Source organism: Pteropus medius, unplaced genomic scaffold (assembly GCF_902729225.1).
Source record: "Pteropus medius unplaced genomic scaffold, Ma_sr-lr_union100, whole genome shotgun sequence".
Lineage (NCBI taxonomy): Eukaryota > Metazoa > Chordata > Mammalia > Chiroptera > Pteropodidae > Pteropus > Pteropus medius.
In genome coordinates, this window is record NW_024344253.1 from 7,989,242 (window position 1) to 8,002,266 (window position 13,025).

General features: G+C 36.5%; 1 protein-coding gene across 6 annotated transcripts in view; it reads right to left on the reverse strand.

Moving 5' to 3' along the window:
- Positions 1 to 13,025, reverse strand: part of AIG1 (androgen induced 1) — a 203,621-nt gene that overhangs the window by 146,031 nt on the left and 44,565 nt on the right. For all 6 annotated transcript variants that reach the window (XR_005654265.1, XM_039869740.1, XM_039869737.1 and 3 more), the window contains exon 2: positions 8,344 to 8,499. Coding sequence is in view for 5 of the 6 variants with exons in the window: in XM_039869740.1 (XP_039725674.1) it covers positions 8,344 to 8,499 (156 nt within the window). In the remaining variant the exon portion in view is untranslated. The remainder of the gene's footprint in view (positions 1 to 8,343; positions 8,500 to 13,025) is intronic.

A 13,025-nucleotide genomic window follows, 5' to 3' on the forward strand; every position in this document is an offset into this window, starting at 1 on the left:
GATGGAACTGGTTCCCTCTGTGACACAGCCCCCTTCATCCTCACATCGTAGCAAACTTGCCAGTGCAACCCAAACTCCTATTATATGTTTGTTCCTATATGTAAATGAAGCACAGACCTAACCTACAGAGTAAAGGGACATTCTGAAGAGGGAAACTTCTTGGAAAGTTAAGTCTTTAGAGGAGCCTAGCAGAGTGTGCTGGGCGAGCAAGGCTGCTTATGAAATTTGGCTGCACATACTCCCTCCCCTCAGCATCTCTCATCTCCTTGTCTTCCCACCTTTCCACCTGTGTCTCTGGGACACATGCCCCAGAGTCAGAATTATGCCTCAACTTTTGCTCCTAGGAGGTTTTTGTTTGTTTGTTTGTTTTTTTAAAGGCATGATGAATAAAAATCCTATCCAGGAATGGCTATTTGTAGGAAAATCAGCAAATCATCAGCATGGTAACGGCATGAACACAACTCGAAGTTAATAAATATTGTGTAGGTGGAAAGTCTACTAGTTCCTTTTTTATGGTGAAATGTTCCTTTTGATAGTGGCTGATATAACACAGCACACTTTGATCCAACTAAAACAGGTAAGAGTCACTACAAAACACCCACAGGAACTGTAGCAATTTCAGGAACACCCACATAGCAAATTGTTGTTTCTTTTTCTACAAAGAAGGAGATGATTGGGGTAGAAGGATGAGGAGGGAAAGGTAAGAGAGAGAGAGACAGAGATAATGAGATAGGGAGATATGCGAAGAAGGAAGAAGGAAAATGAATAGTGCTCCTTTTTTCTTTTCTATTTTTTTTAAAGCGACAACTAATATTGTACCTTGCTTCTGGTCCCCCAAACAAGGGCATACAAAAGATCCTGGTTTGGGGGTCACATTTTTGAAAACAGGAATTTTATGTCTCTTTTATAATATGTATCACATTACCAGTGTTACTGAAGATCAAGTCTACCTTTTCTTGATCACTTATTTCAAATATATATTTCACTTATGGATATAAATATGGAAAGAAGATATCTTCATTTTCTAAGATATTTTTGTGGTCTTTTTACCCAGAGAGAGTGGGAACTCTGTGAAATGATACAAAGTTCTCTACAATTTCTAGAGGATTCTGAAAAGAAGATTTTACTCACTGAACCTGGTTGTCTGCAAATCTGAGTCCGTGGTCTAACGCAGGTCCACCTTTGACTGCAAATTTCATATGGAGTTTCAGAAACTGAACATAAACCATCTGGTCAATTGTGAAACATCTGACTTTTTTGAGAATAACTTCGAATGTCAGATTTAGATAACTGTTTATGATAATACAGATTAAAATTCACACGAAAAAATGGTATTGGCAGAAAATGGAAAACGTGCTTTTTATGACTAAGATAGAAAATGTTCATGATTAATCTCACAGTTTTACTGTATCTATTTTTCATATCAACATAGAAAAAAAAATGTTACCTAAAATGCAATCAGTTTTTACTTACTTTATATTTAATTGTTATTTTCAAAACTTGTTATTTATTTCTTCAAACTGATTTTGTTTGGGGAGCAATGGGCCAACCCATAAGGATAAATCAAAATTAGTTTAAGTCTCCATGGTACCCTCAGTCCCTTCTGCTTCTACTTGCTTTCCCAGCCTCCCATGCTGCTGGTGCTAGCCATGTGACAGTCCTCACCAAGGAGACCTATGGGAAAGTCTGCTGGCAGAGCTTCTAGGAGATTTATTTGCCTGATGAAGAGACAAACATCGGAGACAGCAACCTGTCTTCTTCCTCTTCCTGCTTTGAACATAGTTATGAAGAGTGTGATGTTTGGTGTTTACCTCTGAGGCCGTCACAGGTGGCAACTTCAAAGACCAAAAGCTAACACTCTGGAGATAAAAAAGTGGAAAATGGAAACTCCCTAAGTCTCAAATGATAATACCAAGCAATAGCACCCTGAAACTACCTGCTTACAGGCTTTTTATTTTGTGAGACAGTAAATATCTTTATTGTTTAAATCATGATTGGTTGGATATTCACTTAGCAAATACTGAATTATTTAGACTTTGCTCCTGATGCTTGCACTGCAGCAGTAAATCAAATATACAACTTTCTTGGCCTTACAGGGGATGTACCAACAGAGACATGCACTACAGAAAAAAAAGAAATGATGGAATGTACCACATAGTGGTAATCATTATGGAGAATACAAAGCAAGATAAGGGGATAGAGAATAATGGGAGGCTAATTTATACAGGTTACTCATGGAAACTTTTTCTAAGAGATAATCATTTGAGCAGAGACTTGAATGAAGTGAAAAAGAGAGCCAAGTGGCTCTCTGGGGGTATTCTGTTCCTTGCAGACGAAAGCACCTTTAACATATACATTCAATAAGTTTTTAGTCATTCTTCAAAACAGAGCTCACATATCATCACTTCTGGGATGTCTTCCAGGGCCTCCCACTCACTAAAATTAATCCCCTCCTCTTCTGGGCTACATCTGTACCTTAGACACACGTATTATTATGCTCACCATGCTGTCTTTTAATTTGTTTGTTGACATAGCTTATAAAGTCACCTTCTCTAGACTGTGAGACCCTTGAAGGACAAGATCTGTTCTTGGTCACTGCTTTCTTGGCAGTACTTGCTGCCTAGTAAGTGCCATGAATCCACAAATTGACTCGACTAGAACTTCTGTCCTTTCAATGTTCTGAACATAAATGTGTGGTTTTTCATTGTAATGTGATTAAAAATGGGCACCTACAGTAAAATTTTGTTAAATTACTTTTTGTGTTAAAGGAATCTGTCTTGTAAGCATTGAGAAAGACTACTCTTGGGTTTTCATTTAGGATCAAAGAATACATGTGATGGTTGAGAAGCAACCAGGTTCTCTATCAGGTACATCTGTCTAATCACATTATGTCCTTGGTCTTTCAAAAAGGTTATCAAAAAAAAAAAAAGATTGTAAGACCACTGACCTAGTTTGGTAATTACAGTCTTCCGAGCATTACTCCTGGTTTGGGAGGAAAAGGCTCATTTAGCTTACTGGTCTTGAGTGAAGCTTCATCTATGAACTCTCTCTTTTAGGCAACTCAACTCACACTCATCTCATGACAGAGGGTAAGTACATAATTGACTCAGCCCTAAAGGAACTGGCATCTACCAAAAAATATGACCTAGCAGATACTGTATTTTTAACTTAAAACAGTGAAGTCTCAAAGAAAATAAAAAACAGTTTGATTTTAGGTACCTGTGTGAAAATTTAATAAAGAGTGGATCAACAGATATTAAGTTTATTTTTAAATTAAATCCATGGTTTGTAGAATAAAGGAAACAATGTACTTTTAAAAAATTTCCCCCTTAATACCAAAACAGTAGGAAAGGCTTTCATTTATAATCTCAAGTAGAATCAAATTCTCTTTCCTTATGTGTTACGTTAACAGACATTAGTATTAGTAATTAATATTATTTAATTTTTGCTTTCCATTTAAACCAATCTGTTACATTTAAAAATCAGAAATGAAAATAACGGTTTTTAAATGTATATGCATCACAAAATTTTTCTTAAAGATGGCTTAGAGTTAGCTAGTGTACCCATAAATAAAGACTTTGAAGAAACGCTTTTTGAAAATGATTCCTAGATACTTTTTCTTTGAGTTTACATTTGAGATTTCAAATTCCATTTCCATGTGTTTCCTAAGGAGGCAGGTACCATACATACAGTCCCCATTAAAAGAAAAGAAAAAAACAAGTTTTAAATGATCCTAGACTAGATTGGTACCTATAAAATATTCACTAAAATAGTCACATAAGAACATGATGATAATACGAGAAATGATTTACTAAGAAGGCCAAATTTCACAAACGTTTTTCTGGTACATGCTGGATGCTCACTGCAGACCCACCCCTCTCTTTAGTAAGGAAAGGGCATCATCCATCTTCACCCCGAGGCCTGGTCAAGGTTATTTTAGCAGCAGCCCAACATCTGGTCTATAGCAACTAAGTTAACACCAGCGACAAAGGAATTCTAGGGAGGTGGTGAGATTTGATTACATGTATTAATGAAAGCTGAGCAGCTGCAATTGAATCAGATGCACAGATTTGAATTAATGGAAAACATACAACTATTCTTTGTCATTAAAGGGCTGCTTTGGAGAGCATCGGAGACACATTTAAGAATTCTGAGAGGGACAATTTCATACTCAACATACATACTCATTTTTTGCTGCTCTTCCTCTTTTTCTTCACCATTTATTATTACTATTACTATTACTATTATTATTTTTAATCATCATCATCATCTTGTTCTCTTAACTAGAAGAGTATTTGCCAACACAAAAGTCAATGAACTCACAAGAGACAAAAGACATTCTTGGTTTGATTGCTCCTAATAAGCTTCAGTGCTTCCAGACCACATAATGCCATAGAATTGTTGTAATGCTTCTTTAAAAGGGTGACAGGGTTCAGAAATAAACTGCACATGGTAAGAAGAGCCTCCCATGGGTTATGCCTGTAAAGTGAGTGGCAAGGCTTGGGGAGTGGTGGTTGTTTCCGGCCATTAGCATTGCTAACCAAGGCCAGCTTAGCATTTATGGGAATCTACTCAAAAAGGATGACACATGCTTCGTTCATTCAAACCCTGATTTCTTCAAGGTTATGCTGAAACAAAACTTTACTCCAATTATCTTTGATTGGAATGTTTCATTATTTTTATGTATCCTTGAGGTAGTGAGGGTCCATGCAGTAGACACATTAGGTCCACGGGTCACAAAATCATATTGAAGTGCTTCACGCCCGCATAAAGCAATTACTGTCAAATCTCAATTAACCTTGTTATTGGAGGAAGCATTAGCGTAGAAAATACGAATCCTAGATAACCTACCCGTGTCTTTCTTGCTGCCATAGTTGCAGCTGAGGTGAGAGAGAGAGAGAGAAAGAGACATAATGGGAGCACCAGGAAAAGCTCGGGGTTAAGAGGTCTCTTCGGGAAAATATGAGCAGAGATGATGAATTCGGCTGCCACTCTGCCCTCTATTTATGCCCATTGCCTTTATGCCCTGCACCAGGAGGCAAAAATAACATTGCTTTTCCCCACCGACTTCTGGCTGACAAACAAAAGGAAACCAGGAGAAAGCAGCAGAGGAGGCAGTCTGAGCAGCTGGCAGTCACCTGGCAGGCAGAGTCGGGAGGCGAGTTTCAAGTAGGGGCTCTGCACCTTCCTCCTGAAGAAGCTGGAGACCCCACAGAGCAGTTGGGGTTTGTGGGGGAAGATGCAGGAGGGGCAGGGGAAAGCTCTGAGGTCATAGCAAAGACAAAGGCACAATGGAGAGGAAAACTGGGAAATAGGTTGAGAAGAGAAAGGTAAAAAATTATAAAATTATATGTTTTAATGAAAAAAATATTGGGAGTTTGTTAAAAAAGAGACAACAGGTCCAAAATGGAGTCACTTATGCTAGGCTCCTAATCAGCAAACCAAGATTTAATGCTTAAGCTAAGTGCGGTTTCAGCTTCTCAAGAGTGTTACTTGTAACTGGTCAACACGGAATCACCTGGTCAGCACTAGCAAGACAGTCCAGATTACAGGTCCCTTCTGTCCCATTTGGAGGGCAACCTTGCCTGAAACAACACATTCCTTCCTAAAACATTCCTTTTGCTTCCCCTTTTACACCTTTAAAAAGACCTTTCCTTTTCTATAGCTCGGGAGAGGTCCTTTCTGTTTGCTACATGGGATGCTGCCCAATTCATGAATCACTGAATAAAACCACTTCAATTCCTAAAATCACTCTGCTAAATTTTTGTTATTTAACAGGTTAAAATGCCTATAAAGAGCCAAATTTATATCTCTGTAAATGTGACTTTGCAATAAAATTAAGAAGCCATTTGTCAGTTTTTGCCTCACAATGAATTTTTGTGTATTAGAGTGAGAAATCAGGTAGAAATTGGATAAATAGGTACAAAAAGTGAAATGAATGAGTAAGAGAGAAATCGTGGAAAACATAAGGACATTTTTGGAGAATACTGGCCAGGATTCTTCCTAATATTAAGGCGTGAGGGAGGGAGAGAGTTAGAGAGGTGAGGAGGAGGAGGAGGAAGAGGAAGAGGGAGGGGGAGGGAGGAAAGGAGGGAGATGTAGGGGGAAGGGAGGAGAGAAAGAATTGTAACAGAAACTATTGACTACAGTGACTATAAAATGGAAAGTGACTGAGAATAACAGGAAAGATTATGCAAATGTAAATATTGACTATAAAATATCAGTGAGCAAGAAAAATTACGATTTAAAGAAATCAGTGAAGTTGGACCTTTCTGATTCATTATTTAGTCTATAAATTTTTCTATGAAGCTCATCGGCTAGGAAATGTACATACATATGCAATGAAAATATGATGTTATAATTTCTGGTTTAAAAAGAAGGAAGAGAATTAGAGGTATCATTGCTTCTCTTTCCTCCTTCAAAGCACAGAGGAAACAACAAAAATAGGGAAACACTGAAGAAAATATCAGATTTAATCAAACAAGAAAGCAAACAAAAAGTCTCTCATTCTTTCTATAAACCATGAAGCATATATGGACTAAATTCAGGAAGAACACTGAAAACTGACAAGTATCTCAAGTTTCAAGCAGGTCCAAAAAGTTTCTGTCCAAAGTAATGTCAAAATGTCTAAAAGGCATAAGCAATGAGCTTTCAATGAGAGTGGCAAGACTCACAATTTAGGTCCTAGAGACACAGTCTGACATCACATAACAGAAGGAAAGGCAGAAGCTAACAGAAAACATGTTAATATTGCATTCCTATTTACTTTTGTATTATATTACTATTGTATTCCTTCTAGGCAAGGAAGAGCTCCATAGGCAAGGCCCTGTTTATAAGAATTCTAAGGGAGTAAGGAATAAAAAGAAACTAAAAAGGTATGGACTTGGTTTTTCTAGATAAAACTTTCATGCAGAAAGTTTATGTCTTTTTACCTTATGCTGATGGAAATTTTCTCTTAGATGACTCTTGATAGAAGCATTTGAATTTTATAAGACGAGTCCAAAGAAGGAAATAGTAAATAATACATACAGCATTTAACTCTGCTATCTTAAGCAACAGAATTCGAGAGATTGCTAGATGGCTTCAGTCTGAGCACCCATTTATGTTTTCAGGGGATAAAAAGGAGAGAATGAGAAGAGGAATGTGACCAGGTGATAACATACCCCTTGTGGTGTCGTCAAGAGCAAAGCGCTATTTTACCCAAGAAAATACAACTCAATACATCAAAACTGAAATTCGGTGATAGTCTGGGCACTTACTAATTGGTCTTAGAACAAGCATGTTAAAGGCTCCTGCCAGCTACCGATCTGGCAAATATGAATAAGAGCCAATGGAAAGAGCTGAAAAATAGCCTCCTGACTCTCCCTACAATGGACCTTAGACTTGGTGCGTGTGTTATCTCAGGTCGCCTGGTCTCCAGAAATCAGCTGGCAAGTGAAAGAACTCAATTTAAATTAGGTAACACACTCTTACTTGCATTCGCAATTGAGTTTTTGAGGTTTATGAGTTCTCTCATTCTTCTCCTGAGTTTACGAAGGTTAAAAATCTATAGCATCTCATGGGGCCCTGGACCTCTAAGGAAACATAGTTTATAGATAGCCTGTAGATGATTAACAGGCTTGTGAAGGAAGTTAAACTATGGAGAGAACCTAACTGAAAACAATGAAAATCAATGAAGCCAGAATAGACCCTAACACTAAGCAACATTTACCTAAGTGATACTGGCTAATGGCGCAGTGGGTAAGTGAAGAAGTATGAGTTAATGCTGATTTTTATCTCTCTCGAGTTCAAAAATACTAGAATGGTCATAGATCCCGGGACCATACATTTCAAGTTTGGGCTTCTTAAGAAACCGTTACAGGTTCAATTGTGTCCCCCTCCCCCTGCCCTCCGCCCCAAAATTCATATGTCCAAGTCTCAACCTCTAGTACCTCGGACTTTATTTGGAAGTAGGACTTTTAAAGAGGCAATTAAGGTTAAACGAGGTCGTGGCGGGGCCCTAATCTAATACGTGTCCTTATAAGAAGTGGAGATTAGGACACTGATATACACAGAGCAAAGAGCATGTGAAAACACATAGAGAAAGAGGCCATTTACAAACCAAGGAGAGAGGCCTCAGAATAACTCAACCCTGCCAACTCTTTGATCTCAGACTTCCAGCCTCCAGAACTGTGAGAAAATAAATTTCTGTTGTTTAAGCCACCTAGTCTGTGGTACTTTGTGATGGCAGTCAGAACAAACTAATATCGAAACTCCTATAATGAGCCTTTTTATTTTCTCTTAGAAGTCTGAAATAAGACCTAAGTTTCTTTTGCGGTTACGTGCATTCTACATCATACTTACAAACCCAACGGGAAAGGCCAACACGGCTAACATCCAGTCCCGGAGAGAGATAAGCTTCTTGAGCTGCCTCTCTTGCTCTTGGTTGCCACTTCCTCTGGTCAGAAGACTGGAAAGATCGGTCAGCACGCAGATGCCAAAAAAGACAGCCTGGATAACCTGGAGGGAGGCAACAGCTGGTATTAGTCAATAAGATCTAAAGAGACACAGGCTGTGCAACAGCAAACAAGCTACATGTCTGCAATACACACTTAAGAGAGGATCAAAAACATTTAAAGACTTGGCCCTACACATAAAAAAAAGAGAAAGATAGGTGAGAAAATTCATCTTAAAAACATTACTTCCATTTTCACTCACCTATGGACAGATGCAAAGCATGCATGCACACACTCGAAAATAATATTAATTATCAAAATGACATGTCCATTATTTTAAAATATCACATCTGTGGTCTAGTTATACTAACTAGTGGGGTTTAACATCTAAGAAGTGCAAAGAAAATACTCAAGATAGTCCGAACAATAGAATGAGACTAGTCTAAATGTGAAGAAACCTTCCTATACCTCAATCTGTTAGATTGAGAAATTTTTACCAAAGGAAGTGGTAGAAAGCTTCCAGTCCTTGAGTCATAGAGAAATCAACTGAATACAATGCTCAAGACTGACATGGGGCAAATTTCTGCTGTTAAACTTGAACTAAAAGATCTCTTTCTCAGGTTTTCAAATGTAAGCTTAGATATACCATTTTCCTAAAAAGTGACCAATTGTGCATTTTCAAATCAATTACAAATTAAATTACTTACACTGGCTATGTTTTACTTGGACTATAACAGAGAGAGAACACTAAAATGCTGCAGCCTCATTATTTGTGAAATTCTTAAAGTGTGGGTAAAAGTATTGATGATCCAGAGTTATGAGTGGAGGCAGGCAACATACTGTAATACAACTTGATAAATAATAATTAAAATTATGGCAGGGCAGAAAATATATTCCATAGGCTCAAAATCATGCCCATTTAGCACCGAGAAAAGATTCAAGGGAATTATTCTGGTTTTTTTTCCCTACCAAAAATAACTTACTGATGATGTATTAATTTGTAAAAGATATAATTTTACTCATTATCTGTTTAGAAAACAAATTTTTTTGGTAAATTTCCATGTTGGTAGTGGAAAGAATCTGTTACAGCTCTATGAATGGGTTCTTCACTGAGGCACAGAACAAAAGGAAGACAGACCCTCAAAAGTACCTGGTTTTATCCCTTGGCATCACACTGGCACACTGGGCTTGGTAATCATTCTGTTCTTATCTAAGGCACTTTGAAAATACCCCATAATGGAGACTCCTTCAACAGGCTTAGTCAAATAAACAAAAATCTGCAGTATTTTTACATATAATAAGCTGGGCTCTTTGGAGCTCACCAAATCCTGCTACCTCAGGATTGGCTAGAATAATATTATATTCTTCCTCTTAACTTAGCCTATCTTTTAGCTTCAGTGACTTAAGTTTTACTGTTGTTCTTTCTGGGACCAGAAAAACCAGAGTAGGAGAAGCTAAGACTGCCACAGCTGAACATGGAACAATTGAATTGCTGGCAAGAATCATGTTGTGATTACCATAAATAATTTAAATGACTCAGGGAATAATTTAATACTTGGGAACATTTTTCATAGCATATCTTATGACTTTAGATGTTAGATCTTTATGTTAACCTTAATGGAGTTTAAGAAACTGGAGTGGCCAAACTGGGGAAGAATATCCATGCTAATCTGGCCCGTGAACATATTAAAAGGTCCTACCTGATTGATACCAGAGAAATGCAGATTTATATCACAATGAGATTGCATGTCTTACCCATATAATTATTCACAATTTAATTCTGACAATACCACAGGTTACAAGGATGTAGAACGATCAGAAACCTTATGGTGGGAATTCAAATTAGGATAATCGCTTTGAAGAACGATTGGCAATACTCAGTAATTTGAAGATGCATGTGCTCTACTATCTATTGACTTGACTCTGAAGGGTATCCCCTACTGAAACACTCATCTATGTGTACTAGTCACATTCATATGAAAGTTAAATTTGGTAGTCATCGTTTCAAAAAAGATGAAACAATCTAAACGTCCCTTGAGTTGACTGTTAAATAAATTGCGCTATATTCATACAATGGAATTAAAAGCACACATCTTTTCATTCTCACAGTAAAATACTAAACAAAAAAAGGAAAAAAAGCTACATTTTAAAGTTAAATTAAATTTCAAAAATTGTAAAGGTATTTTAAAGATGCATGTATATGAAGTAAAATGTGAAGAAATGCATGGGAATTAATAACAGAATTTGGGTATATCTACAAGGAGGATAAGCTTAGGGGAAGGACACAAGGACCTCAACTGTATCTTATTTCCTAAGTTGATTATGGGATATATAAAAGTTTATTATAGTATTCTCTATAGAGTTGATTATTATGAAATATTTCCACAAAACTTAAAAATAACAGGTAAAAAAAGAGTGGTTTTTATACTTTTGGAATGTAGTTGGCCAGTGTCTTTTAATTTCTTTCCTTCCAACTCAGTTTTCCATACTTTTAAAGATTAGATAATAATAGCAGGATTTAGTGAGCTGCAAATTAAGTATATTAAGTGAATTTTAAAATTCCATGAGCAAGTAACTAGTATCAGATTTGCCCTCCCCCCATAAACACCTAGACATTGGACTAAAAACATAAATCAATCTTTTCATATGGCAGACTTTTTCCTCTGCAATCGCCAGAGAAATCTCTTTTTTTAAAAGGCTCATTTGATGAGATCAGGCTCACCTTTTGCCAAATAAAATAACATAATCACATGAGTCATTATATTCATAGGATCTTCCAAAACCCAGTGGGAGGGGATTATACAGGGGTGAGCATCACTGAGGGTCATTTTAGAATTCTACTTGCCACAAGTTGTAAGTTAAACAATTCTCAGAGCTCACTCAAGATAGAGAGATATTCAAGTTCTGACCAATCAGAGAGGTCTTTTTGACTACAACGGGCATTCGTTTGAGACCTAAGAAGTTTCACACCTAAACACTGGTGCTAAAATAGCCTTGGAATACAGGCTACTCCAGATCCACCCCAACAATACTTAAAAACAAGCCTCAAAAAGATCAAGCTGCTCTATAAGTAACTTAAATGCCAAGAAATATAAAATTCTACATTCTTTAAAGGAAGATAACACAATCTAGACATTCAACAATATCCAACACTGCAATGCCTAAATATAATAAAAAATTACTAGATATGCCAAGAATTAGGAAATCTTTAACCAGGAGAAAATCCATTCAATAAAAACAGATATATGACAGAAACATTGTAATTAGCAGACAAGAACATTAAACAACTAAACTAAATAAGTTTGAGAAATTAAATGAAAATAATAAGAACAAAAGACATTTAAAGCAACTCGAATTGAACATTTAAAAATTAAAAGGACACTACCTGAAATTAAAAAGTCACTGGGTAGGAATAACAGCATATTAGACACTGCAGAAGAAAAATTACAAAACTAAATACACAGCAATAGAAACTATCCAAAATGAATGAGAGAAAGACAAAAAAAAAATTTCAATTACTAGAACCTCAGTGAACTGTGAAAAAATATCAAGCAGTTTGATATCTGTGTACTGGAGCCCTAAAGAAGAAAGGGGTCATGTAGAAAAAGTATTTGAAGAAATAATTGTAGAAGTTTTTCCAAATTTCAGGAAAATTTGAAACCCACATGTCCAAGAAGCTAAACAATGGAGTACATAAAATGGAGTACAGAAAAACACATCAAGGAACAATTCAATCAAATGCTGAATATATGTGATAAAGAAGAAGTCTTAAAATATGCTGGAGAAAAGAGACATATCCAAAAAAATAAAGATAAGAAATATCACAGATTTCTCACGTAAATCAGCGCAAACCAGAAAACAATGATATCTTTAAAGACCTCTAAGGGGGAAAGACTGTCAAAGGTGAAAGACTTTTTCATACAAACAGAAGCTGAGAGAATTCACTGTCAATAGACTTTCACTACAAAAAATATTAGGGAATGGAGAACATGATATTAGATACAACTTCAAATTTGTACAAAGCCATGACAATTGCTAAAAATAGTAGTTTGGGGGATAAACATAAAAGATTTAACTTCTAATTTATTAAATTTTAAGATAATTGACTATTTAAAGCAAAAAAATAACGATATATTGTGAGGTTTTAAACACAATTAGAAATAAAATTATGACAACAATAGCACAAAGAACAAGATGAGAGGAATGAAATGTATACTGTTGTTAAGTTCTTAATTACATATAAAGTGATATAACGTTATCTGGAAGCCGACAGTGATAGGGTAAAAACATATATTGTAAACTCTAGAACAACCACTGAAATAATAAAATGGAGATTATTAGCTAATGTATTAATGTTCTGTGCTAACTACCACAAATTTAGCAGCTTAAAACACTAATATATTAGTTCACAGTTCTGCAGGCCAGAAGCCCACATGGGATAGTCTGACTTCTATTCTCAGAGAACTACACCACAAAAATCAAGGTGTTCACCAAGCAGGAGTCTTATTCTGAGGCTTAAGCGAAGGATTTACTTCTAAGCCCCTTCTGGTTGTTGGTGGAACCCACCTTCTGTTGGCTGTAAAACTCAGG